Raw genomic sequence first — 25620 nt, 5'->3', positions numbered from 1 at the left:
ATTGATTTTATAGGTATTTTCAAGGCGCACAACCTTTATATAAAAATTTTTCGAAAAAATAAATAATTGCTCGATTTTAAAAATGAAAAATCGGATACCAATTCGAAGGTTCCATTGTCCTCATACCTAATGATACCGAGGTGGCAAATACAAGTGCCCCATATCGTTTGGATTACCTGTAGCTGTCCCGTTCCGATAAACCGTTCCTAGAATCGGAGACTCCTGGAAAACTAGCGAGATGTTCAACATCTTTGCCAGGTTTCTTATGAGGCTTATCTCCACCCCATGGTTATCGTTACTGTCCTCCAAACTCGTCACCATATCCATGTTTAAAACGTACGGCGGGACCCTGGCGTAAACCACAAGCATGGTGCACTTCTTGAATCGCGCCGGCACCTTGTTGGTATACCATGACGCGTTTCTCTCGAAATGTCCGTACGTGCAATTGTCGATCAAGTTCAGGTTGTCTATTTTGTCTTGGTTGCAATCGCCCTCCTCGAATGGGAACCAACTGTATATCTCAAAACGAGCAATGTTTAGGTGATCCGCGAGTAAGAGAACTGCGTTCAGAACGTTTCGTTTGGCCAAAGCTACGAAAACTTCCTCGGCGATGGCGGAGTTATTTTCAAAAATCATCGGAGACGCCACCAAGAATTTGGCGTGCGGATTCAGAACGCTTTCCTTCTCCAAACGATTTAGGATGTCCTCTATCTCGCCTCGGTCGTGAAAGTAAACGATAAACATACGCAGCAAACTCTTGGACAGGTCTTCCGAATTGGAGAGTTTGGTCTTTCTGGGGTTTACCACGAGGACTTTCCAAAGTCGCCTCCTCGAAATCCCACTTAGCAGTACCGTCTTAGACACGACCGTGGCCTTATCTTTGTAATCGTCTTTCGATACTGACACCGAAACGAATATCGTTTTCTGCGTGGGAGCGTAGTATTCCACCCCCTTGATCATGCATTCGGAAATGGATTCTTTTATAGAGTTCTGGTTAAGCATGCTCATGGCGGCAAGCGCGTTAGGAGGAAAAATAACCCCAAGTATAACGGCCACGAATATGTTCATGACGCAGTTCGCTAATCGACTACAAACATTTTGAGCGTCGCGGCTTGTTATCTTCACAATCGGCCGTAATAATATATCATTTTAATTTGTTTATCCTTCAGGAGCGACATTGCCTTTTAGTATTGTCTTGTTTTGATATCATTATAGATAAAAAAAACGCGACACGCGTGACATAGGAAGAATAGTCTTCCTCATATGGTCGATAATTATTCCTGACGGGATTTAACGTCTTAAGACATTTGAAGTTAACCAAAACCAGTCAAGTATAGTAAGGTAAACTTATGGATATTCTTCGAGAATTAGCAATAGCAACGTTTCTAAAACTAATTAATAGTTAAAATTTTAGCAAATCTCCTCCTTTACTGTTTATTGAATATTAGGAATGTATTTTACGAATACCCGATGTTTCATTACGTTACTATAAAGAAAATCCAAGAAACTGTCCTTAATGTCTGTTAAGAATTTTTTTAAATGTAAATGTAAATATCAAATTTTGTATTAATTGTTTTGGAATATTTTGCTTATTATTTTCTGTAGAATCCGATCTATCCTAAAATATGAGATATTTGTCAGACATTATCACCTATCCAACTCACTCTTTGTTAGTTCTTCAAAGGCTGCAGCAACGCCCTTCAAGTGAATCAATCCAGTTATAGTTTGCATATTGTTGAAACACGAAATATAGAAAATAGTCGTTCTGCATTTATTTAATGCTGAATACCCAAATTACAGAATAATAGGACATACGTATAAGAAAGAGGGACACATATATAATTAGTATACGTATTTTGCTTCAGAATTGCACATTAAACACTAACTGGACTTTTCATAAAGAACATCAATCAACAGCAGTCTTGACTTTTGACTTTGACTTGACTTTGACTTGACTTTTGACTTGACAATACAAAGCTTATTTTTTTTCCATGTTAACTGCGATGATTGTTTGATTTCTTGTTTGCTTGGAATGATTATAGTGTTTTGTGTTGAATTTTATGCAGTTTTATTCATCATCACATCACATTTGATTATCTTTTGTAGCGTACTAGTAAGCCAAGATTTCCCTTTTTCCCTGATCTCTCGAATAGGTGCTAAAACTTCGTAAAATTTTATCATCGCGATAATATAATTTATCTAGGAAGGTGAAAAAAATTCTTAAAAAGTCGACATCAATATTCTTCAGTCTGAATACTCGAAACAATGATTTCTGATCTGTATTTTTTAAATTAAAATCAATGTCGTTGCTAGTACTAGTCCTGGAATTAAAAAACCTATTTAATCTTCAAATGTGCGCTCCCAATTTTAGATTGTGATTGCTGGCTGTTTTAATTTTATAATTATTGGTAGGGAAAATAATTTGTTTCTAATAGGAAGTAAAAAACATCTATCGTTTGCCGGTTTAGTTCAGTAATAATAGTAACCACACCAATCAAACAAAATCTAAGCGTCCAGCGCGTGGTCGAGCTTGCGGAAGCGGCAGTGACGGCTTTCTATAATTATTATCAATTAGCGACTCTGTGACTAAGCGATCGATACAAGTCATGGTTTGTTAGTCAGCGACAGCAGCAAACATTAAGAGAATCAATTTCTTCGAAAGGTGTCATGCAGCACCTGCTAATTGCTAAAAGGTTAAAACGTGGAAATCCCGATGAAAGTTTCGCCAACAGGAAATAACACAAAATTCTGAATGAAAACAAGGTTTACATGTTACATCTTAAGTGCAAAGCTTTCATATTACTGTACCTCAGAGAAACATATTAACTCCCAGGTTCAATATTTCTATAAGCTGTTGCTATTGCTGAAAAAAAATCAGTTCATGCAGAACACACTTACAAAAAACAAAATTATACTATTTCAAACTGAATAGTCAAATGGTACTATTCCTTTCACCTCAAAATGAATCCAAAAAGGCTAGTAGGGGCATTTTTAAATCAATTTCGTTGTAGATGGTGGTGACTTTCTCACTGTAAGCTATTATCAAAATTAATTTCTTCGTTGTTTTATATACAAGTTGTCCAAATATACTGCTATTAACATTCAAATTTTAAATACGTATTTTACAACTTTGAGTTAAAATTTCTCGATATTTGAGAAAAACGATTTGCCTTCTTCTATCTTAGCTTTTTATGAGATTTTAGAATGCTTAAAAGAAGCATGTTCCTGTTTGAGACTTTGAGATAAGATTACAATACACTAGTCTTAAAATTAAGACGTTTTGTATAAAACGTTAGTGTAGATGAAACGATTGAATTTCGAGGAATCTCATTTTCCACCCTACGACATTTTGTACATTTTTTTTACAATCTTATAGAAAAGAAATACTGAAATTTGCCTTCTTCTATTTTAGCTTTTTATGAGGTATTAGAATGCTTAATAGAAGCTAGTTCCTGTTTGAGACTTTGATATAATATTACAATACAATAATCTTAAAATTAAGACGTTTTGTATAAAATGTAGATGAAACGATTGAATTTCGAGGAAACTCATTTTGTACCCTACCACATTTTGTACATTTTTTTTTCCAATCTTATAGAAAAGAAATAAAAAGAAATGGTTTTTCTAAAATGTTTCTTAGTCCACCCCTGATAATTTAATTTTAGTAGCTTTAAGGCATTATGCATCTAAATACCAAATTTTTTCTCATTTAACACAGACAGACACATACACACAGTGTAAGTGACGAATTTCTTGGGTGAATTTAAACGGACATTGAGAACATGGAATGAAGGATTTATTGTGAAATAAAGCGTGTGACTTTTTTTGTACTTATATTTTATAAATAATGTGTGTGTATTGTCTCTACATAAATATTTATCCTTCTTGAATGTATATTTTGTTTAGTTGTATTTATCCCAATTTTTTTGGGATCATACAATGAAATTATTCTATGTGTATTGTGATCTAAAGAAACAGTTTTAATAATAATAAAAAATAACATTATTAGAAGAGGACTCTACATTAGCGATATTCCGTTGCACGATGCTACTCGGGATCTTGTACTGATGTCGGAGCAGTTCGAGGCGGATTACAAATTGACGAGGAATTTGGAAATATTGACGGACAAGTTGCAACAGACCTACCGAGAATTGGACGGCGAGAAAAAAAAAACGGACCAGTAAGTGTAGGCTAGTTTCCTAGGTGTGAGAGTGACCCTTTTTTCTCTTTTCTCAGATTGCTATACTCTGTTCTACCCATCAGCGTCGCGAGTGAATTAAGACACAAGAGGCCCGTTCCGGCCAAAAGATACGACTGCGTGACTCTGCTTTTTTCCGGCATCGTTGGATTTTCTGGTAAAGTTATTGAGTTCTTCTCATTTTGAAAGTTTCTGGACTTTGGTTAGATTTCGCAGAAACATAGCAAAAAGAATTTTTAGGACAAGATCATACTAAATATTCATTATGCAGTGTTCATTATAAGGCCTACGAAATAAAAATATGAGTTATTACATAAAATAAACTATTAATTTTCGAAGTTTATGTGCTACTAACACTAGGTATCATTACAAAATTTAAAATTCATTCCTACTGCCGGTTAACTAATATACAAGGTGCTGCTGATGTTTTAGTTCAAGGGAATAATTGTCTTAGCTACAAATAAACTTAAAATTGCCATTTACCTATTTCTTGGACTCATGATATTATTGAAAATTTGATACGATCTCATTTATTTGGAACATATACATTTAAAAAAATTATTTAAACTTTCAGGCAAAGGCAATTTATTTTATTTTATTTCCTATAACTATAATAGTTAGATATTATGAAAATGTGTATCAGTAATTTTATGGAACAAAAAGCAGAGTATTGTTGAATTTAGAACATACCAAAATTTTTAATGTAAACGAGACTAATAAACAAATGCAGTTAACACGCCTCTATCGTTTTCATTTATAAAAAGGAAGCACTTTAATAGCCACCCTTGTTAAATTTAGATTAAAATATACAATTACTTTTAAATGACAAAGCAAAAATTAGTGTCTTCAAAATATTTCTCTTCGCTCTGTCAATGTAATAGTCCCTAGATCATGTGAACTCAAAGCCCACTAGATGTTAGGAATCATAACAATGTAAAACTTTTATATTGGGTGGAATATTTAGAGAATTAGATTTCGGGTTATGTTTTTAGAAGTTTGGCGGATAACTGGATCGTAACTACTTTAGTCCTGTCAAATAACATCGGAAATTCTGTTAGAATGGTTAATCCCTCTATGAAATTTGCTTAAAAAATTAAAATACATTTTATTGTTCCAGACTATTGCGCCGCCAATACCGACTCCAAAGGTGCAATGAAAATTGTCAAAATGCTGAACGAGCTGTATACCAAGTTTGACGATTTGACAGATCCCAAGGTCAACCCGAATATCTATAAGGTATTATTATTATAGGTACTGAACCCTTTTCGGAGGCAGAAGGGGGGGGGGGGGCACATTTTTGGTTAATTTTAGTAAAAAATGAAGCGCTAAGTCGCTAAGTCCAATGCCTAATGAAACAAGGACAATAGTTCGATTAAGTATATGATAGAATAATGATGATAAATAGTTAGGTCCAATTTGAAGAACAGTGTGAAGAATGACAAATGGTTGTTGAAGAAAATCAAGGTCTTGGAAAAAAAAGTTAAATTAATAACAATAATAATAATTCTCCTTATTTATCCACCAAAAAAAAAGTGCCAAATTGTGACGGAAAGGAGCCCCGTAACCGTTACAAGCATTCTCTAAAGAAAGAGTATTTGCGAGAAGTTCTAAAATGGTTTGGAAGCCTAAAATCCCACGAGAATATTTCACGACTAAAAGATACACATCTGACAAACTGCACTAAACTTCCTATCATAAGAAATACAAAAAAAAACAAACAAAAAATATTTTAAGTGTAAATTGCCATTAACAACCCAATTTTTGAATACTACATGGCTGAATGAGAGTCTGCCCCAAGGGGAACAACCGGAGAAAAAAGAGCTCGAAAACCTCAATCGACGGTGAAGTTGCTGTGGGAGTTTAAACATATGGCGACAAAAAATAAATTACGTTAATTACTTAATTTAGTGTGGGCTTCCAAATATTTATTGCCACATACGTAAATGATCTCTGAAATACTAAAGTTCTACAACGAGGTATTATATAACTTAATTTATTTTTTATAAAACTTCTGGATTCCTCTTGCGTCGGTTTTTTGTTGAGTCGAACTAGCCAACGTTTCGTCAATCATCCTGTTGGCTTCTTCAAAGCTTGACTGAAACTGGCGCACATTTTACTCTGTACCTGCTTTTATCTTGTTTGAGGGGGGCGGAGTTAGATGAGGGGCATAAACACCGTCTCGGATGACTGATTCCGGATGGATGACCACGGTTAAGATTGTTAGGTTGCTTATAGATTTCTATAGACTCTCAAGAATTTTAGTTTTATCGAATAAAATTTTATGTCCGTTTTCGTGATTGTGTTAGGCTGATGAGTTTATTTGTGTTAGTCCTAAGGCTCTTTCATGTTCTTTGAGCTTAGTTGATATTTTTCGTCCGGTCTCTCCAATGTATTCTTTGCCGCTTATGCATGGAATGCTGTAAACTCCTGGTATCTCAAATGGAATTTTGTCTTTGACAGATCAGAGAGGTTGACAGATTTTGAAATGTGTTCAGTGATGTTTTGGATATAAGGAAGGACAACAATGGCAAATGTGGGATTGCTTTCGGTTTCATTGCTGTTGGAAGGTTGTAGTGAAGTGTATTTTGTGATGGAACGCTTAATATCTGCAATGTGGAAATTATTAAAGAGAAGAGCAGAGGTAAGCAAGAGGTAAGCTGAGATAGTTTTACGGCTCTGTAAACAAGAGAGTTGATAACCGATGATTTTTGGGCCGGATGGTGATGTGACAATGCATTGAGGTATCGGTCTGTGTGCTAAGGTTTTCTGTAGACACAATGTTAGGTCTGATTTCCTATTGATAAGATTATCTAAGAACGGGAAGTTGTTGTTGTATTTCAGTGGTGAAACGTATGTTAGGGTGTATAGATTTTAAATGTTTAAGAAAATCTACCAGGGATTCTTGACCATGAAGCCAAATAACAAAAGTATCATCGACGTAGCGTTTCCATAATTTTGGTTTTTGATGGAATGTGTCGAGAGCTTTCTTCTCAAAGGCTTCCATAAGTATATTCGCGATGACTGATGATAGTGGAGAACCCATAGCTGTTCCTGACGTTTTTTCAAAAATTGAACCGTTATAAGAAAAATATGTTCCGGACAAGCATTTTTTAGTTAAGATGAGAAGGTTTGGTTCCAAATTCTCGTATTTTACTATACCTGAAATGATAGTGAGAGTTTCAGGAAACTAATCAGAATATCTTGTGTAACTAATGGTTTTTTATTTGTTCAATCAAGTGAAAAGAATTCCAAACAAAAGGAGATATATGACTACGGTAACATATATATTTAGATATATAGATATGTTTTAGTTTGCCAAAACAGGCAATCTTCGTACATCATATCCGCGTAATCAAACAGTGAAGGAATTTTATTGCAGAGAAAATATTTTCGTAGTGCATTTAAAAAATGCTTTAATTTGTATATATTCTTATGGCATATGTAATTAGTCATGGGTTTCTTTTTAGTGTGAAAATCAAACCATTAAAAGTTCTCAAAAGTCAACGTAAATGGTTTGCTATATTTCGAATTGCAATAATAATATTTCCAATCTGAATGTAAATATTTCGTTCAATTTGTTGTTGATAATAATAATGAAATTTTTTCGGATTGAGTTTTAGGTTATGATTTGTCGCAACACTGCTTAATCAATATAAACTCGGATGTTTCTACCAAAAAGTTCGTTGTTGTACTTTTCGTAAATTGAACTACACTGTATCTACCTGTCAGAATATCTTTGAAAGGATTTAAAAAATTATTCTGAGTACCTTTAAGATTCTTCTGGAATCTCGAAGCGATTTTCATTTTTGGAAGTATCTAACTTCTTAGCGTTGGTCCAAAATTCCCGACCTTTTTTTGTGATAATGTATTAAAATTAGTTATTTTTTCCCTAGCAATTGCATGTTTTGTATAATTTCTTAGTTGCCTGTACTATATGAGATCACGAGAACACTCTCTTCATTAAAAATTTAATATTGTCAGTAATCCACGAAGTACAAGGTTCATCAGAGAATGTTTTGTTTTTCAAAGGTGCATATTGGTTTGGTATTTCCAAAATAGAGTTGTTAACAATTTTTATCTCACCATCAATGTGTGATTTTTTAGATAAACCTGAGTCTAATTTGTCCAGCACTTTTTAAAAATAATTTAAAAATAAAGCCTAATACTATGCCACTTTGACTTTTTATTTCGTATTTGAAAGCAAAAGCAAATGCAGTTTATGAATATGCGGATAAAAAAGTGCTGCCACGGCCAATACCTTATTCGCGATCATTTCTGCAAATACGGTACCGACTTGAGAGAAACCTACAGCGAATAATATCCTTAACCGTACCAATTAGTTTAGCATTAGTGAGAGACGAACGCACTAATTAACAATGAAAAAAAAACAATAATAAAGAAAACTTTTACATTGATTAGCGGGTTCCAATCTCTACTGGAATGCAAACTGTTCCGGAAACTGATTGTAAACCCGAGATGATTATTTGCATTAATAATAAACGCGATAATGTCCCGTCCGTAAGTAAATTTGCACGTTGGCTCAAACACCTGTTCGCGATAATGCAATAAGCGGAATGATCGCGATGTTAGCTCGAGTTATTATTTCCTATAACCGGGCACGTATGCGTGCACGTTTTTATGCGATACGAGTTCCAATTTCTCTTCGTTTCCTTAGCGGTGTCCGCGAGGTGATTAACAATAAACACTTCCACAGCCTTTCTCGGAAAAAACCTAAGTAAACAGTCAAACGCGTCTCTCGAATCGGGCTTATTTGAGGACAAATGGGAAATTAAAATATTCCACTGATTCAAAGGTTGAATAAATTGGATATAAAATGTTTGATGTAGAAAACTATTATTGATTAAAACGCATGCGTAACCGTAAATTATTCTTAGTAGTACTAAACGCGCCCTATCTATAATGAAAAGGGACAATAATTTTTAAACACTTTCAAATGTTTTTAAAAGAGACCTAATAATATAATATAATAATATACAGTGTGATTGATTAATATATAGCTTTAAATTGGAAAAGGTCTTTTTTTTGTCTCCAATTTATCTCCTACGATTTAAAAAATATTTTTCCCAATTTAAGACATCCAATACACACAACACAAAATTAAGAGTAATTCTACATGTTTCAGCAACCAAAATAGCCTTGATTTTATGTTTATACAGGGTAGGCTAATTTTAGTGGGACTTGATTGCATAGGGTATTTCTAGCATATATATCGAAAAATGAGACATGTTTCGGGCTCGATTTTTGAGCAAACTTCAAATCTGTAATTGATACGTCAACTCGTTTGCCAGCTACGAGGTGATTCCCAAAAGTTTGAAAAGCCAATTGAAAAAGTTGAAATACTATTTTCAAATTAGATATAAGATATAGCAGAAATTTGGTATTTTTCTTATAGAGTATGCTTGAAGATTTTGAAATGTTTATCATTTTAAAAATATCACAGTGGACTATAATTATTTAATTAAGCGGATATCATATTGAAATGAAGAAATTTCTTCTAAATTAAAGTTCTGTCAAGAAGGGAATTGACAAAGGTAAAAAGCCTTTTTTCCGTTTAAACAATTATGTAAAGCTAATTTTTTTATTTAAGTAAATGAAAAGAACAAGTTTAATGGAATAAAACATTTTTGTCATTGCAGGAGAGAGAAAATTCATTTTTTCTAGCAGAAAAACACCTAATGCCTTGTTAAGTCAACTTTTCCGTCGTAAATAGATAGCAAATTTTAATAGTGGTTCAATTTATTGACCACATCATCGGATCTAACAACTTGCGATTTTTTTTTTTTTTGGGAAATAACCAATTATTGCTCTTCAGAGAGCTTTGAAGCGCAACACTGCAACTGCAACAAAATAAAAAAAAAATGCCGTTTATGTCTTCAACAAAATGGTCCCCGATTTAGATATGTAATAATGTTTTCAGCACCTGAGATTTATTTGTTTTTTTTTTACTTTGGGGTCTGTTAGTGGAACATGTTTTGACAATATGATAAACTTCTGCCCGCATTGATTGAATGTATGTTAACTTAAGGGGTGGCGTAAGGGTTTAAACCCTGAATAAAACTCTCCCCAAAAACCAAAGCACTGATCTATTCGTCCACCTATTACAACATTGGTTGCTTTCAGCTCTTCGGTGTACGTCGTACTGCCGTTCGTTCTTGCGTTGCTGGAACGGCATGACGCTCGTCCGTCCTGACTCAGCATACCTGACTTTTGGCGGCCATATAAAAGATATCGCTAACACGGCCATCCTGCTCTGAAAGCGTCCTCGCGCTATTTCTTAAATTTTAGAAACCAACAACAGAATTTTTGTAAATGCTACCATTTGAAGTTTAACTCATTACAAACAAACAACGGGGTTGCTATTGTAACATGATTTAATTTTTTTTTTCGATAATGGGATAGCCATTTTCTCTGTTTTTCACTTTTTTTAAAAATAATAGGATTTCCGTTATTTCTCTACTTAATAATGAGATCGCCATTATTAATCTCACTTTTTTTTTTAATAATGGGATCACCATTATTCCTCTACTTACTACTGCGATTGCCATTATTAACCTCCATTTTTTTTTTAATAATGGGATCGCCATTATTCTTCTACTTAATAATGGGATTGCCATTATTAACCTCACTTTTTATATCGCTAACACTGCACCTCTGTGCGCCCGTTTGGTAACTTTAACAAAACAATGGAAGAAATTTCTAACAGTTACACCAGTGTAGATGGTTATGACCATTTTAAATGCAATTTAAGTTGTTGTGTGATTCTGGTAATTGGAATTTTTTCAGGTGGAAACGGTTGGTGACAAATATATGGCTGTCAGCGGTTTGCCGGAGCCTTGCACTACGCACGCCAAAAACATCGCTAGGCTCGCTCTGGATATGATGGATTTGGGGCACACAGTTATTATCGATGGGCAGCCGGTTGTAAGTGAAATTTCAATGTTTCCACTTCTTGAGAAAAGTTGCTTAATCACATGACAACAACACCAGAGAAGTCATTGAAAAAAGTTTAATTTCTGCGAAAAATATTAAACCAATAAAACTTCAAACTCCTTAAACATTTTAGCCAACACTACACAATAAATAGAAACTTACCAGTGGTTTTCATTACTTAAATTTATAGGGGAAACTAATGTTGTGGGTTAAATACGTGTTGTCTGTTTAGAATGGGAGTTCAATGGTGACTTGTCCGGTCTCTTTTGAATATAACCCCAATACTACCTTATTGACTTCTTGCAGAGGATCACCATAGGAATTCACACTGGAGAGGTGGTGACGGGAGTAATAGGGCAACGCATGCCAAGGTATTGTTTGTACGGAAACACGGTTAATCTGACCAGTAGAACGGAGACCACAGGTCAACCGGGAAAGATAAACGTGTCCGAAGATGCATACAGGTTGGCTAAACATATTTTTGAAAAAAACAAACAATTTATTCTCATTTAATCTCAATTTATTTTATTATTTTGATGTGAGTGACGCAGGTGTTGATATTTTATTTTAAAAAATTTAAATTGTTGTAGAACACAAATATTGTAGTGATCGCTAGCACTTTTAAGGAAAAAATAAATTGTAACATTTAATGAAGTTTAAGAAAGTAAGAAAATTCAAAATGAATTTTAAGCAAAAAATTTAAACACTAATTCAAAACATAAACCTTAGCGAGTAAGGGTTAACAACTCTAATAAACTTGTTCAGTACATACTCCACAACAAATCATGCCCATATCTTTTTCGTAAGAAACTAAGAGGATTTTAAGGTTTGTTCGTTTTCTATTATATACGATAAACTCTCATTAAATTGTTGAACTAAGAACAGTACAACAATGATACAATAGCATAAAACAGTTGGACATAAGAACAAATCCAAGAATAAATTTGTAATTAATCTTCTAAAATATCTAAGTACCGGTGCAAGGTAACCGGCAAAGGCAACATTCGTATTCCAGTCGGAAGCTGGAAGTTCTCCCAAAGCTTTCTCCTGATCGTACATCGGGAAAGATGTTTGAGTTCCGGTGGACGGAAACCGCACCTGCAAGTTATATAATAAAATAATGGTCTTTTAAAATTGAGGCTTTACAGCACCGGGAAAGAGGCAAAAGTCCATCATCGACTAGATCACCATATCGCTCAATAACAGAGTCCTTGGTAATCATATTCGCGGCTTCAGGCAAGCATATTTTTACCATTGGAATTACTCTCAGCAGCAACTGCAAACAAGCTACAAGATTGTAGGGATAACAATGGTTGAACTCCATGAGGCGGTTCAGGATGTGATCATAAACTGTCACTACGTCTTTGTCGTTTACCGTTAGTGCACCAAACCTGAGCAATATTAACAATCTATCGGGTAAACCCAGTTGGACGGATAGTTTCGTAGCAGATGTCTTTCCGCAGCTCTCGATTGGTAAATCAATAAACCTGCAATGAGAAAAATCGGCAAAGAGAATAAAGGTGAATTGCATCTGTTTACCGGAATAGTTTAATTTCTCCTCCCACGTCAAATGGAAGTTCCAATCTAGCATAGTTGGCCTTGTCTAGGAAGTACACCAGGCCCCGAATGTTCTCTTCTTGATCGTCAAAATCACTTTTCCAACCTAGGAGGAAGTCAAATTTTGGGAATATACAAGTCAAATTTAAAACAACCCTAGTACCCGCAATATAGTGAGGTGCCTTTGTTCCGAATATCGCTCCAATAAAAATACGTTCGAATGTCCTTTCGCATGAATATATTTCGTGAAGGACCAAAGCCACTGTTTCTAAAATATAAACAAAAGTCAATGTCTTCATAATGCAAATGTTCAATCGAATACAATGGGTCTTTCCGAGAATTTCACAAACAAATTTTAAAAAATTTGGAATATGAACGTTTGATAATAATATTTATAAGGAGAAATGTCCAACAACACTAGTTATTAGCTTTTCTGATAATTATTAAAATGATTGAATCAAACCCGAAAGCGAAACTGTATATTCCCGATAAAAATTACATTTTTTAAAGCACATGCCGCTGATTAACACGAGAAAGTCTCAAAGCCTACGACTAACAAATTCAACCATACATAAACATTTCCGCGAGGAAGTTTTTGTCTTTTGCAGCTTGCGAAGCTTATTTTTCTTACCGTGGTCTTTTAATTGCCATAGATAACACAATTTCATGGCGACGTAGAGAATGTTATGGTACTTTCCCATCATGCACACGGTTCCATTTGCGGTTTTCGCCTTTTTATGGTACCGGACTAGCGTGGAAACTGCCTCTTTGCAAGTTTCTTGGACGTTATCGTCATTAGCTGAAACAAATTAGAATTCTGTTGTTCTCGATTCATTTCATTCGATGCAGAGTCTGCAAACGCTTAGATTTGTAATTTAAAAGACAAATGATAAAAAATCGCTTCTAAATAAAAATTTCAACATTCTTATTCTAGGAAAATTGTTTATATACATATATATATATATATATATATATATATATATATATATATATATATATATATATATATATATATATATATATATATATATATATATATATATAAATATAATAAAGATTAACATTATGATGGAATTGTATTAGAAGATATTGGTGGTTCTGAGGGTCAACGACTTGTTTATGTTTAAATTTACTAAAAAATTTAATGTAACTCCAAAATCAACAATAGAAAACCCAGTTTCATGTTCATGTTTCATGTGTAACCTTGGAATGTATCCTACTCATTCCACAAATTATATTATCCTATTCGATGTATGTATTGTACCACAAACAATACACTTGATATTCAGGGAAAAAACAGATGATTTTGTCTCTTTATTTAAACCATCAAGGTAGGAAAATATCCGCAGGAACCAATGGGGGAAAACTAACCGATACCTGCGCATCCCTGTATCATAGTACTTATGTACTCCACCATTTGCTTTCTTTTCCGCCTGTCGTAGAGGCTACAGCGTGGGGCATCTTTAAATTGGTCTAAATAGTACCCCAAAAGCAATTCCATCGCGTTGCAAATAACACTCTATTTTGTCCAGATTGTCATATTATTGACAGTTATATTGTTAAATTCTGATGACTACACCAAAGCAGTTTTTTTTTATATCTACAAGTAACCATGAACTGAATATAACATCAGTGGTAGCTACTTGAGACATCAAGGAGTTCAATAAATAGCAAACGCAGAAAGGATAAAAAAAAATTTAAGATTTCTATGATCTGATATCTAATAAACCAACTTTTCGAATGGTTGTAAAAATTTTTACCCTGTCAAAGATGGTGCTCAAAGAAGAATGAATGATAAGCAAGAGAAGCAAAGAATTTTGCCCGTTGCGAAACACATTTGAAGAAAAAAAAACATTCGGTTCGTTTTGCAAGGTCAAGTGTTAAAGATTTTATTATCCAAGCAATTATTTTTCGAAAAGTTCCGCCTTTACGCGACACTGACACCTTTTCCCACGACACACATATGCCGCCACGTTTAGAAAAAGTTAATACACCAAACTTAACGAGGCATAAATATCTAGAACTCCTCGACTATAAAGGTTAATAATATATGGCGGTATGGCCACGTTTAAAATAATTCAATTAAATTTCCAGCGCGTTGAAAAGGTTTCAGCTTTAGCCTATTAGGGTCGCGTATGTAATATGGAATTTTGGGTTACGAGAACTTAATTAATTGTAATTTGATCGGGATCGCGAGTAACAGAGAAATATTTTGCAGGGTTCTTCTTCAAGAGGACAACTTCGACGAACAGTTTCATTTCGATTGTAGAGGACCCGTTACCATGAAAGGAAAATCAGACCCTATGGACGTATATATTCTATCAAGGGCCGGATGTTAATCGCATTATCTTTTTTAAATTAGTAACTTTTATTATAATGGTTGTTTGTGGCTCCATGTTTAAACTATTTGCCAGTTCAATAAATCGCTTTGGTTGTTGACTATTGTGATTATCCTTTTTCCAAGTTCGTTTATTCGAATATTTAAAAAAAATATATAAAGTTCATTTTAGTATTGTGACATAATAACATATCTTCATTACATCAATTACCAATTTCACAAAATCACGGCAATGGGAAAATATATTTTATCTTATCGTTTCTCATTTATACTTCACCGTCATTGTTTTTGAATTCTGGTGGGGAGTTGCCAAATTATTTAAAAAAAAAAAATGAAAATCTCCTACATCCAAGCCACCTAAACAATTATTTCAAACAGAGGCTTTGCTGCGGAAGGACAGATTTAGGAAACCATAGAAAAGGCGGCTTTTTAAAAAAATTTTTTTTCTCAGAATGTTGACACCGTCGAATTAGAATTCAAAAATAGTAACGGCATCATATAAGCAATTCCGCAGCCATATTTTAAAAATATAGTTTTATTAACACGAGTTTATGAAATAACAAACCAAAACTGCTTTTAAAATGTATTTATTTTGATTTTGCGAAACACTTATTAAAAAAGCTATGCAGTACTTCATTGGTGCACTTATATAGCTATAAGTTTCGTGAATACAGTTTTGAAAATTTTGAAAAAACCTGTTTTTCTAATAATTATAATGGCATGTGAACCGCTGCTCTAAGAACAACCTACCCATCCGCTCCATGAACGTCATTATTTAAAGCACCGGTAGGTTAATTCCATTTAGTTATTTAGTCGGTACGTCTAACCTCGCTAACCATTCACCCAAAGAAAATACCAGACTGGAGTAGCATAATCCATTACGAAACCAAATATTAATTTACCTCGCCGCTTACATGTATTCGCTTTAAATAAAAACCTTATTTTAAGCCACTGAAGCAAGCGGTTCGAATGTTGCAATTCATATTTCTTGCGTCGTAATAAAATGCTCCATTTATTCATGTAGTATTTATCTAGACGCATAACGCGGCGATATTACGAGGTAGTTTTCGAAACGAAATGGATAATACGCCATTTGCGTTATACACACACAATTATTACGTATAGCGTAGGGACGTGTCCCGCCATAATTGAGAAATTATTCTCTATATTTTAGTAGACGAGGACGGAAGGTGATATATTTATGTACAAAAAACCTGTTTTAAGAATTCGCTCCGCGTGCGTCGCGCATTTTAAAAGCTTTACTGGAAACGAGACAGCGATCTGCATTGAACCGCCTCCTGCAAGGTGAACTGCCTCTTTCCACTGTCAAAAACAATGTGCAACACCCGACAGATTCTTTATCCGCGAATTGGATACCGAACCCACTCAGTTTAACCAACGAAGTTTATTTATGTATATGTAATATGGGAAGCAAATCATCATCTTCAAATGACTTATTTGGCGTTTTCATTTTAGATTCTCTTTGGATTATGTTATTAATGCAATATGACAGTTATAAAATGGGAAAAATAAGGAAAAGATATTTTATTTTTCTTTCTTCACTGCAAAAAGAAATATCAGTGATTTTTTACATTGAAACACAAAGCCATTTAGCGTTTGTTGCAAGTGGTCTAAGTAAGTCTCTTGCAACTTGAGTTTTGGCATCTAATTTTTATTTCTTCAATAGCAGGGCCAATATCTTAAACTCTAACTCCAAACTATTTGGTCAATATCAATTTTCTGCAAATTCTGTACGGAAAAAGTCAAGCATTTACGACTTCGAACTTTCATCACTATAAATCAATGCACACTCAGGTTACAAGTTGTGTTATTAAATCAAACGAAGAGGATGGAAGTTCGAAGTTCCCCAGCGTCCAAATAAATGTTACCTCTAAAGTTTTAAAAGCACATTACTTAAAAAAAAACGACAAAAGCAGTTTATGGCAATATAACATTGTTTCTATCGTCAAATTGTCCAAAATTTATAGTTAAAAAAAGTGAAACTTTACAGATTTACCCTTTAAATAACCATAGAATAATAACCATTAAAAATTGTACAATTTCCTTAGAGGCCTTAGAAAACAAGACAAATCTGGAAAAGTGTTCGTGTTTCTCCAATTCGTTTTACTGTTTCACCAATATGACTCCGGGTTATACAATTTCAGCTTTGTGTTTTTATTAAGGATTTAAGAAGTGAACAGATGCTGTTCCCGCTTATATTCGTGTAGCTACGCCCACGTCCACTCTATTATTATCTGTAATTAGGGTGACCAGATAGCTACATTCTTTTACGACCTCGCGAGACATTTTGTGCGATATATTGCCTTGAAATCTTTAATAACTCCACGAATGAAACGAAATTGACACAAGCTGTCTGAAGCAGAGTATAAAATGTTGAAAATTACGCAGCAGTATGAAAAAAAATAGATACCCAGATTATATTATCGAGGAATACTGAAAGAGGATTAGTGAATTCTATGTTAAAATTATACACGATCATTGTATAGGAATCGTTAACTAACTGCCAAAGTTATCTACTAGCAACTTCCTAATGCCAATATGCGCTGCTAAATCATCTCCAATCATATTTTTTGAAGACAAAAAATCTGGAGCGCGTTAGTGTAGGAAGTTTTTTTAAATTTAAAGATAACCCGGATTACTAAAATCGTTGGACCAGATATTACCAGGCGTATAGGTTATTTCACTACAAGAACCATACAATCTCTATAAATCTCTATAAATCAAATTAATTGTTCCCCATTCATTTTAGATCGTTTATCAGCATTTCTACTAACAATGAGCAATAAAATTCTCTTCGATTTTTTTCTTAGGCAAATTGTTGCTGATTTACAGCGCGATAGTAAATTAATTCACAGTATCGTTTAAAAACAACCTAAATTCGAAGAACGAAACGCTCCGCAGCTGCCGATCTCGCGCCATAGAAATTTATCTTTATTGTAATATAATAACATTTTCTAACTTATAATGGCGATCAGAAAATGTCCGGCAAATGTTTCTGGACTTTGTTTAGGCTGAGCAGAATCGAATAAAGTGTTTTCTTCCAACTTTGAGTTAAGTCATAACAAATTTAGTACAGTCATAGCAATTTTTTTCGTCATTTAGTGGTCGTGTTGTACTTAATTATTCGTTTATTATTATTTTAAGTACAAATCTTATTTGGGCTAATTACTAAACGTATTGAAATGTTTTAACAACTACATTCCGGCCTTTTTTAAATGCGCGCATTAAATGCGAAATAATGACTTTCTGAAAAAGTATGTCACCCACTAATTGGAATGTAGCTGTGGCTTGTATCGGGTGAGCTCTGGTCATGATGATATTTTATTACAGAAATTGTAAAAAATAAAAAAAAACTGTATATGAAGATATTTTTTAATTCCTCATCAAATTGTAGACATATTTCATATACAATATCCGATACCTGATATATTTTGAGTTTTATGTCAAAAGTGACGTTTGCAGAATTAGACATAAAGACGCCGCTTTTCAACAAATTATTTGGAATATTAAGAAATAATTTATAAAAATTACATTTTTATAAACTAACGGTACTATTTTTTTTCCTGTTATTCGTTTCTTGTTGATTTTTTTGATAACATTTGTTCAATTTGTAGAAATTAAACAATTTTTTCTACTCCCGTCTGTAAAATACCTAATTACCCACCGATCTAACGGGACGCGTCCCTTTACCACGTCAGTTTCGTTTCCCACGAATTAGAGCCATTTCGGACATTTCCGGGATTTTACCGCACGGATTTGAGAGAGATCGGATATTTTCGGAGCTTTGAATTTTGACGTTTCTCAATTCTGGCGGTCATGTCAGTGAATGTTGTTTTGCGAAAATGTACCCAAAAACTAGCGGTCGTTGAAATAGTATATTATGCAACGAGTGCGGTAAACGGCATTTGACTCACGAGTTTATTTGACACGAGCGGAGCGAGTTTTTAATAAACGAGTAAGTTAAAAAGTTTACCGAACGTGTTGCATACTATACTTTTTCTACGACCGTTAGTTTTTGGGTACATTTTCGCAAAACAACACGAATACATTCACTGTCATGACCGTTAGAATTGACAAACGTCAATATTCAAAGCATGGGAAATATCTCCGAAAACATCCGATTGCTCCCAAATCCGTACGGTAAAATCCCGGAAATGTCCGAAGTGGCTCGGGTTCATGGGAAACGAAAGTGACGTGGAAAAGTGACGCTCCCCGCACGCTAGATCGGTGGGTAATTAGGTATTTTACAGATGGGATTAGAAAAACTTTTTAACCCACTCGTTTACTAAAAACTCGCTCTGCTGCGCTCCGCTAGTGTCAAATAAACTCAAATATACTATTGAATAACTTTCTTGGATGATTCATAATACCGATGAAAAAATTATAACAGTAAATAGTAGGTGACATTTATGTAGTGATGGATGCTGTGTTTCTGCTATGTTTGGCCATCATCTTTGCTTGTTAACATTGGTATACCATTTTTAGAAAGGCCAAACATTTTATTGCTAATATTTCGAAATATACAACTTTTTCAAATAGCAATAGCTTCATATAAACTGCCCTTTCTTCCAATGTTAAATACGAAAAAATTATAAAAATTTGAGGTTTTCATTCGAAAAAAATGTTTTCTAACGATTTATTCATTTAAATTGCTAAGGTTAGGTTTAGCCTTCACTCGGAGAAGTTGAAAGACTGCAAACGTTTCTCTTAACATAAAATTTGAAATATATCAGAAACAGTAAAGCTTAAGTGTATAATACCAATAGGAAATACATTTAAAATTAATAATAATATAGGATATTATAAATAAAAACTGTGTTACTTGTCTGCTAAAATTATCCTGTATATATAGCAATATAATATTTTAGAAGTAAATATGAATCCAAACAACTCTTGTCCCTAAGTATAATATTTTTTCCAAGTTATGAGATAACGTTACATCTCATAATAAAATGAGAAAAAATCCAGAGTCAAGAACTCTCTATATCATTGCTATTCCTTCCTTGCTAGTTTCTGATTTTCTTTCCCTTTCTATTAATTATAAGATGAAATATATTACTATCATGTTTCAAATAGTTCTATTCCACGAATCAATTAGTTCCAATGGAATTAAGATATTAATAGTATATTATGCAACAAGTACGGTAAACGGCATTTGACTCACGAGTTTATTTGAAACGAGCGGAGCGAGTGTTTAATAAACGAGTCACTCAAAAAGTTTACCGAACGTGTTGCATACTATACTTTTTCTACGACCGTTAGTTTTTGGGTACATTTTCGCAAAACACGAATACATTCACTGACATGACTGTCAGAATGGACAAATTCAAAGCGTGGGAAATATCTCCGAAACATTCCGATTGCTCCCAAACCCGTGCGGTAAAATCCCGGAAATGTCCGAAGTGGCTCGGATTCATGGAAAACGAAACTGACGTGGTAAAGCGAAAGTGTCTTCCCAGCAATGCACAGTAGTTCGCAGTAATTAATTGTTCTTCAAGTACTGACAAACAGTTTGAGATTTAGTTTTTTTTTCTTAGGGTCATTGTATTTTTTATTTTTATTAATTTTTTAATTTGCTTTTATTATTAGTTAAATATACATTTCAAAGAAAAATAAAATAGTAACCGTACTTTTAATATATGTTTTCTGCACCTGTTTGTGCTTTTAGTGGGCTGCTTCCACTTGGCTGCGCCCAATTGTCCTAGATTATACATAAGGCGTCTCTGGATCATGGGATTTGGGTGATGATCCTAAATATTCTATTGTGTCAATATTAAAATGTCAGACATATCTATACTGCAAAGGACTAGTAATGGAAAAATTGTTCATTGTCAGAAAAATAAAGTATCCAAAATTATTTTTGCATGAGTCATACGTGCATACAGAACTCGGGGTAGTTCGAACACAAAGACCCATTGTTTCCAGACTGTGTCCCCAAAATAAAAGCCCCTTCTCCACTATCTGATTTTTTTGAGGGTCAAAACAAAAGCGGATAGAAGTGATTTAATTTTTAATATTGTACGTCTGGACGTAAATTAATGATGCGTAAAGTTTTTTTCAGCTCGTTGCGAAACAAAAAAAAAAGAAGTTTTGCTACCCGCGGTCCCGACGGAGTACTTAAATTTGATGTTTTTCCAACTTGTAGTTTTTTCTTTGATTAATAGACTTAATTGAATTGAAACGAATCTGAAGAAGCGATATTGAGAAAATTTTATCTGCGACCCTTGTTAATAAATGAAGTAATGAACAGACAATCTATGAACGAAAAAGTTTTTCAATATAAAACCTCCGTGCAATATTTTTTAAGTAAACTAACACGTAGATATTGTAGTTCCATATCATCGTTTACATAGCACAATTATGTTGGTATAAAACTATAAAACATTTAGGATTTAGTTTAGCCATTGGCCTTTCATTGAGGTCATGTTTTGTTGGCAATGAAAAAATGAAATACAGAAACAAAATAAATCTGTAAGATGTGTTTCAGCCCTGCTAAGACGTCGGTCATTTTGAGCAGAATATGTCGGTAGGTTTTTAAGTTCTAAAGCATCTGATCCTTCCCATAATAAATAGTCGAGATACAAAATGTTGCGATGTTGCCAAGGCGCCTTGGTGCAGACTCTTGGTGCTTTAATTAGACGTCGCAACGCGAAAATATTGTAGCCTTATGACAACAGCGTCTTTTTGATTCTAATATTCTCTGCGTGTACTTGTTACCTTAACCAGTCAATGTCAAAAACAATTTTTTCCTTCCTGCAGTAGGAACATGTTTGCTCCATCCCGAGAGCCGGGAACTTTGCTGGACCCTAAAATCGCATACAAAGAGGATTTTTTTTAACCAGTGCAGTTGGTTTAGGGTTCGGACGTCCATTTGCAATTCGGGGGGCACGTTGGGATGCCCAAGCGCTGTGAAGTAGTGAAACTGTTATTAACAAATGCTAACAAAACAAGGAGTCTTTCGCAATAATTAATGGTATTTGTTCGGTCTCGCGCGAATGCAAACAGAAACGTCAAAGGGAAAGGTATTCTTTTGGCGATTGCGACACAATCACAAATATAATTACCAACTTTCACCTGTAGGATAATTTTTACCCAGAATTAGTGAACCGACGCTTTACGCATCGATTCGCTTTATTTGTCGAGAGAAACATTTTTTTTATTAAACATGAGAAAACGTAAAAATAACTCGACATTGTGTAAAGATTTTTGCCTTTTTGCTTTTGGGGAAAACCGACCAATTTTCCTGGTCAACGGCGACGACAAAAGCAACGCAGTAGTGAAATAGGAACTCCAAAGTTAAATCTGATGCGAAACTTCCTTTGATTCGAGCTAACCGTTTTACGTTACGTTTAATCTGACGAAAAGTTTCTCGAAGCAAGTAAATTAAACCTGCAGCATCTCCTACTTCATTTAGTAGTGGTGCATTAGACGTGTCCAGGAAGATACTTAACTTACAGTTTCATGGATAGATAGGCACTTATTTAATTAAATTTAAAAAAATGAAAAACAAACAAATCAATATCAGTCATTCTACATCAACTTTAGAATCTAGAACAAAAAGTAATAACAAAACAATAAACAATAACAAACAAACCTCCCGGATAACATAAATATAGTCAAATTTCAGAAACCAAAGGATCCAATTAACCTAATCTTTGTACTAAAAGTACGATAAAAGTTTCGTTTTCATTCTCAGAGATATAACCTGTTCATATCAGAGTTAAACCACATTGACTCTATTCACGAACTGGATAAATTGGTTACAATTTAAATTTTCTCAAAAGCCTAGTCTCGTCTAGATTTAAAAGTACAAATCAATTTAGCGAATCTAGTTGCGCAGTTCAAATTTTACAGAAAAACATATTGAAACCGCATACTGATATCTTGATGTTCCTTCTAATTTTTTTCCAACAAAAGTTGTTATCGAAACTAATCTTGTCAAAAAAAAATTAAACCAACCGCGAGGGTCAGATGGGCTATTATTTTAATTTCAAACATTTAAATCACGTGGATGAAATATACCACATATTACTGCAAAAAGGACAGGAAATTATATTGTCTCACCTATGCAGAATATATAGGGGATGTCTAGCGTGGGGGGGGGGGGGGGGGGGCGCTGTGCCCAAACCAGTAGTACATGGAATAAGACTACAATTTTCCAAGCAAGCAAAGTTTTTAGGAGCCTTATTCGACCAAATGCTTACTTGAAAAACGCACAATCAATGGATCACCTTTACGGCACAGGAACGATTTGTGGAAAGTATTGCTTTGTTAAACATCACAAGACTCAAATATTGACTAGAGAAAATTGGAAAAAATGGCCCACCAATAGGGGCGGATATAATCTGGTACACAGGCGGTTCATAAACCAAAGAAGGAATAGGAGCTAGAATTTGTGAACCCAGAATGAAAACAAAAATTTATATTCCAATGGGTAAGTTAGCAGTGTGCCAAGCTAAGATCACGGCAATAGAACATTGATTTGTAATAAGCCAATTGCGATCTATAACGACATTCAATTTGCAATAAAAAATACGCAATTCAGCAAAATAACAGAAAAGTTAGTTCTGGATTGTCATAAGTCATTAAACCAGATAGCAGGTTGACAAAGGTTAACGAAAGCGCAATGGATGAGGAGATAGACCAAGGACTTCCTCAGATGCCCATCGGCCAAATTTCCAACTAAACCACAAAAGAAAGACAGTAAGAATAATGGTAGGTCTATTGACGGGCTACTGCAGGCGCAAGAGACATTAAAGCCTAATGGGGGTGGATGAAAATACTGAAGGCAGATTCTGCCAAGGAGAGGTGGAAACAGCCATGCACATATTATGTCATTGTGAAGGTTTCCATCTGCTAAACGTAACCAAACCAAAAGCAACGAGCTACATCAAGGAACCACTATCGAACCTGGGTAACAAAGTATAGCTATGAAGAGAGTCAAAATGGATCCTCTGGGTCGCAGAGACGGACAGGCAGATTTCTGGCTCCGACAATCTGAATCTGAAACCAAACCAAAATAATCATTACTGCTACCACTGCAAATAATTAAACTAAAGATATATTTATTTATGTATGTAGTTATGTAGCTGTAAACAAGATTTAAATCAAATGCTAACCAGCTAACCAGCTAACCACAACTAACTAACATTCAGTATTTCCCAATGTTGATGCGAATTATAAATAAAGAACTCGTCGTAAAGTTATGTGTACGTTCACGAACGAGAATGGTTGCCCGACAATTCGTTGACACCAAATTTTAGGTAATTTTTTAAAGTGAAAACAACAATTGAACTTAATAAACAACAAAATGCCGCGACACTGGACATTCTACAGGTGACTGACATGGTTTTCTCTTGTTAGATGCAATGGGCCGCGAAAATTTAACAAGCCGGCTTGAAATGCCTTCATTAACCCGAAATTGTTATTTGGCGAAGTAAATCTAATAAACATAAAAAAAATCGTATAAACTTTGTCTTGCGTCTGCAAAACCCAAACCATTCGGAGATTAATTACTTTATCTTCGAGATATTGAGTCTGTATCTCGTTTCGAATGCCTTCGGGTTATTTTAAACGATCACAGTCATATAAAACACCGAATAGTTTCTAAGAGAATTCTAAAACCAGGTGCGTCGCTGGGCGAGCAATAAGGAATTACAGTCGCAGTTTTACAGTTATATTTTAATGGGCAGGAATATAAACGACACGTGACAGCAGGAACATTCCAAACTCTACGTTTCTACGTTTTGCCAATAGCAGTATCAATGAATTGCCCCTGGGAGGGCTTTTTGCGGGGCCAGGTAATAATGAAGCGAACTTTAGTTTTAATAATGATAGTTATAATAATAATCACTTTATTAATAATAAATTTGTTGCAGCTTTTTATGTTTGGTAGTTTTGTATTACAATTCACCGTCGAATATTCCTCAGTCATCCCTCTTCTCGCCCCTTCGATATTAGCTTAAAGGATATCACGTTCTCACCGTTTCATGCGTGTAAGCATGATATTTTTCTTCCCCTTATGGTTTCGAAATGTTTACTATCTCTCAATCCGACACTTCGGGGTACTTGCTGCTTATATGGTCAATCTAGGACAACACTGTAAACAATTTTGTTTATTGAGGTAATTATGAGGGTCTCCGCAGAAGAAAACTGTTTTGATATTTTAATCAAGAATGGAAATACTGTGTGGCTCTTTACTACCTTCAAATTACAAAAAAGTATGGACAAAAAAATGGGGGAAAACTTATTTGTAATTCATGAATTTATGGTGATTTAAGGCGTTTATATGAAGTTCAAGTTTCTAAGCACTTTGTCGACAAAATAGACGAATATTTGTATCATATTTAATGATGACATATATATTTCGATCTGATTTACGCCACGTGACGATGCACTAATGGCCATATTTGTGCAGCGAAGAGTTATTTGGGTATGTATCTGTAAAAATATGTAAATAGTTGAGTTTATTTGCTAGTAATGACTGCTTGCCTAGATACTTTCGAATGAGGGCAGGCACAGGCACACACACTTACTGCATAAGCAGGCAGTAAAG

The 25620-nt window shown here is 34.4% G+C and overlaps 3 protein-coding genes across 5 annotated transcripts in view; 1 reads left to right on the top strand and 2 right to left on the bottom strand.

Moving 5' to 3' along the window:
• LOC132704904 (guanylate cyclase soluble subunit beta-1) overlaps positions 1 to 15128 on the top strand; it is a 39450-nt gene extending 24322 nt beyond the window's left edge. For both annotated transcript variants that reach the window (XM_060675221.1, XM_060675219.1), the window contains 6 exons: positions 4010 to 4180; positions 4237 to 4355; positions 5316 to 5434; positions 11003 to 11140; positions 11456 to 11613; positions 14925 to 15128. In XM_060675221.1, the coding sequence (XP_060531204.1) occupies positions 4010 to 4180; positions 4237 to 4355; positions 5316 to 5434; positions 11003 to 11140; positions 11456 to 11613; positions 14925 to 15045 (826 nt within the window). In that variant the 3' untranslated portion in view covers positions 15046 to 15128. The remainder of the gene's footprint in view (positions 1 to 4009; positions 4181 to 4236; positions 4356 to 5315; positions 5435 to 11002; positions 11141 to 11455; positions 11614 to 14924) is intronic.
• Positions 36 to 4001, bottom strand: LOC132704906 (uncharacterized). The gene has a single exon (XM_060675224.1). The coding sequence runs from the start codon at positions 1066 to 1068 to the stop codon at positions 127 to 129; it is 942 nt and encodes a 313-aa protein (XP_060531207.1). The 5' UTR covers positions 1069 to 4001; the 3' UTR covers positions 36 to 126.
• Positions 11635 to 14912, bottom strand: LOC132704905 (uncharacterized). Of its 2 annotated transcripts, XM_060675223.1 has the most exons (6): positions 14084 to 14912; positions 13338 to 13505; positions 12870 to 12974; positions 12689 to 12812; positions 12301 to 12636; positions 11635 to 12247 (listed from the first exon to the last, which is right to left on the bottom strand). In XM_060675223.1, the coding sequence occupies exons 1-6, from the start codon at positions 14205 to 14207 to the stop codon at positions 12100 to 12102; spliced, it is 1005 nt and encodes a 334-aa protein (XP_060531206.1). In that variant the 5' UTR covers positions 14208 to 14912; the 3' UTR covers positions 11635 to 12099. The 2 variants fall into 2 exon arrangements, with proteins under 2 accessions (XP_060531206.1, XP_060531205.1); XM_060675222.1 differs by having other exon boundaries at positions 12689 to 12974.
• Positions 15129 to 25620: the final 10492 nt, after the last annotated feature.

Source organism: Cylas formicarius, unplaced genomic scaffold (assembly GCF_029955315.1).
Source record: "Cylas formicarius isolate icCylForm1 unplaced genomic scaffold, icCylForm1.1 PGA_scaffold_7__23_contigs__length_41026272, whole genome shotgun sequence".
In the NCBI taxonomy this organism is placed as follows: Eukaryota; Metazoa; Arthropoda; class Insecta; order Coleoptera; family Brentidae; genus Cylas; species Cylas formicarius.
Note: the sequence above shows the minus strand (reverse complement) of the source record. Positions and strands in the feature narration are given on the sequence as shown.

Coding starts and splice junctions, on each gene's coding strand:
- LOC132704906 (XM_060675224.1), bottom strand. CDS start 1,068: ATGAACATATTCGTGGCCGTTATACTTGGGGTTATTTTTCCTCCTAAC.
- LOC132704905 (XM_060675222.1), bottom strand. CDS start 14,207: ATGGAATTGCTTTTGGGGTACTATTTAGACCAATTTAAAGATGCCCCA. Junction 12,637..12,688: donor GGAGAAATTAAACTATTCCG/GTAAACAGATGC, acceptor TTCTCATTGCAG/GTTTATTGATTTACCAATCG. Junction 12,248..12,300: donor GGACTTTTGCCTCTTTCCCG/GTGCTGTAAAGC, acceptor TATAACTTGCAG/GTGCGGTTTCCGTCCACCGG.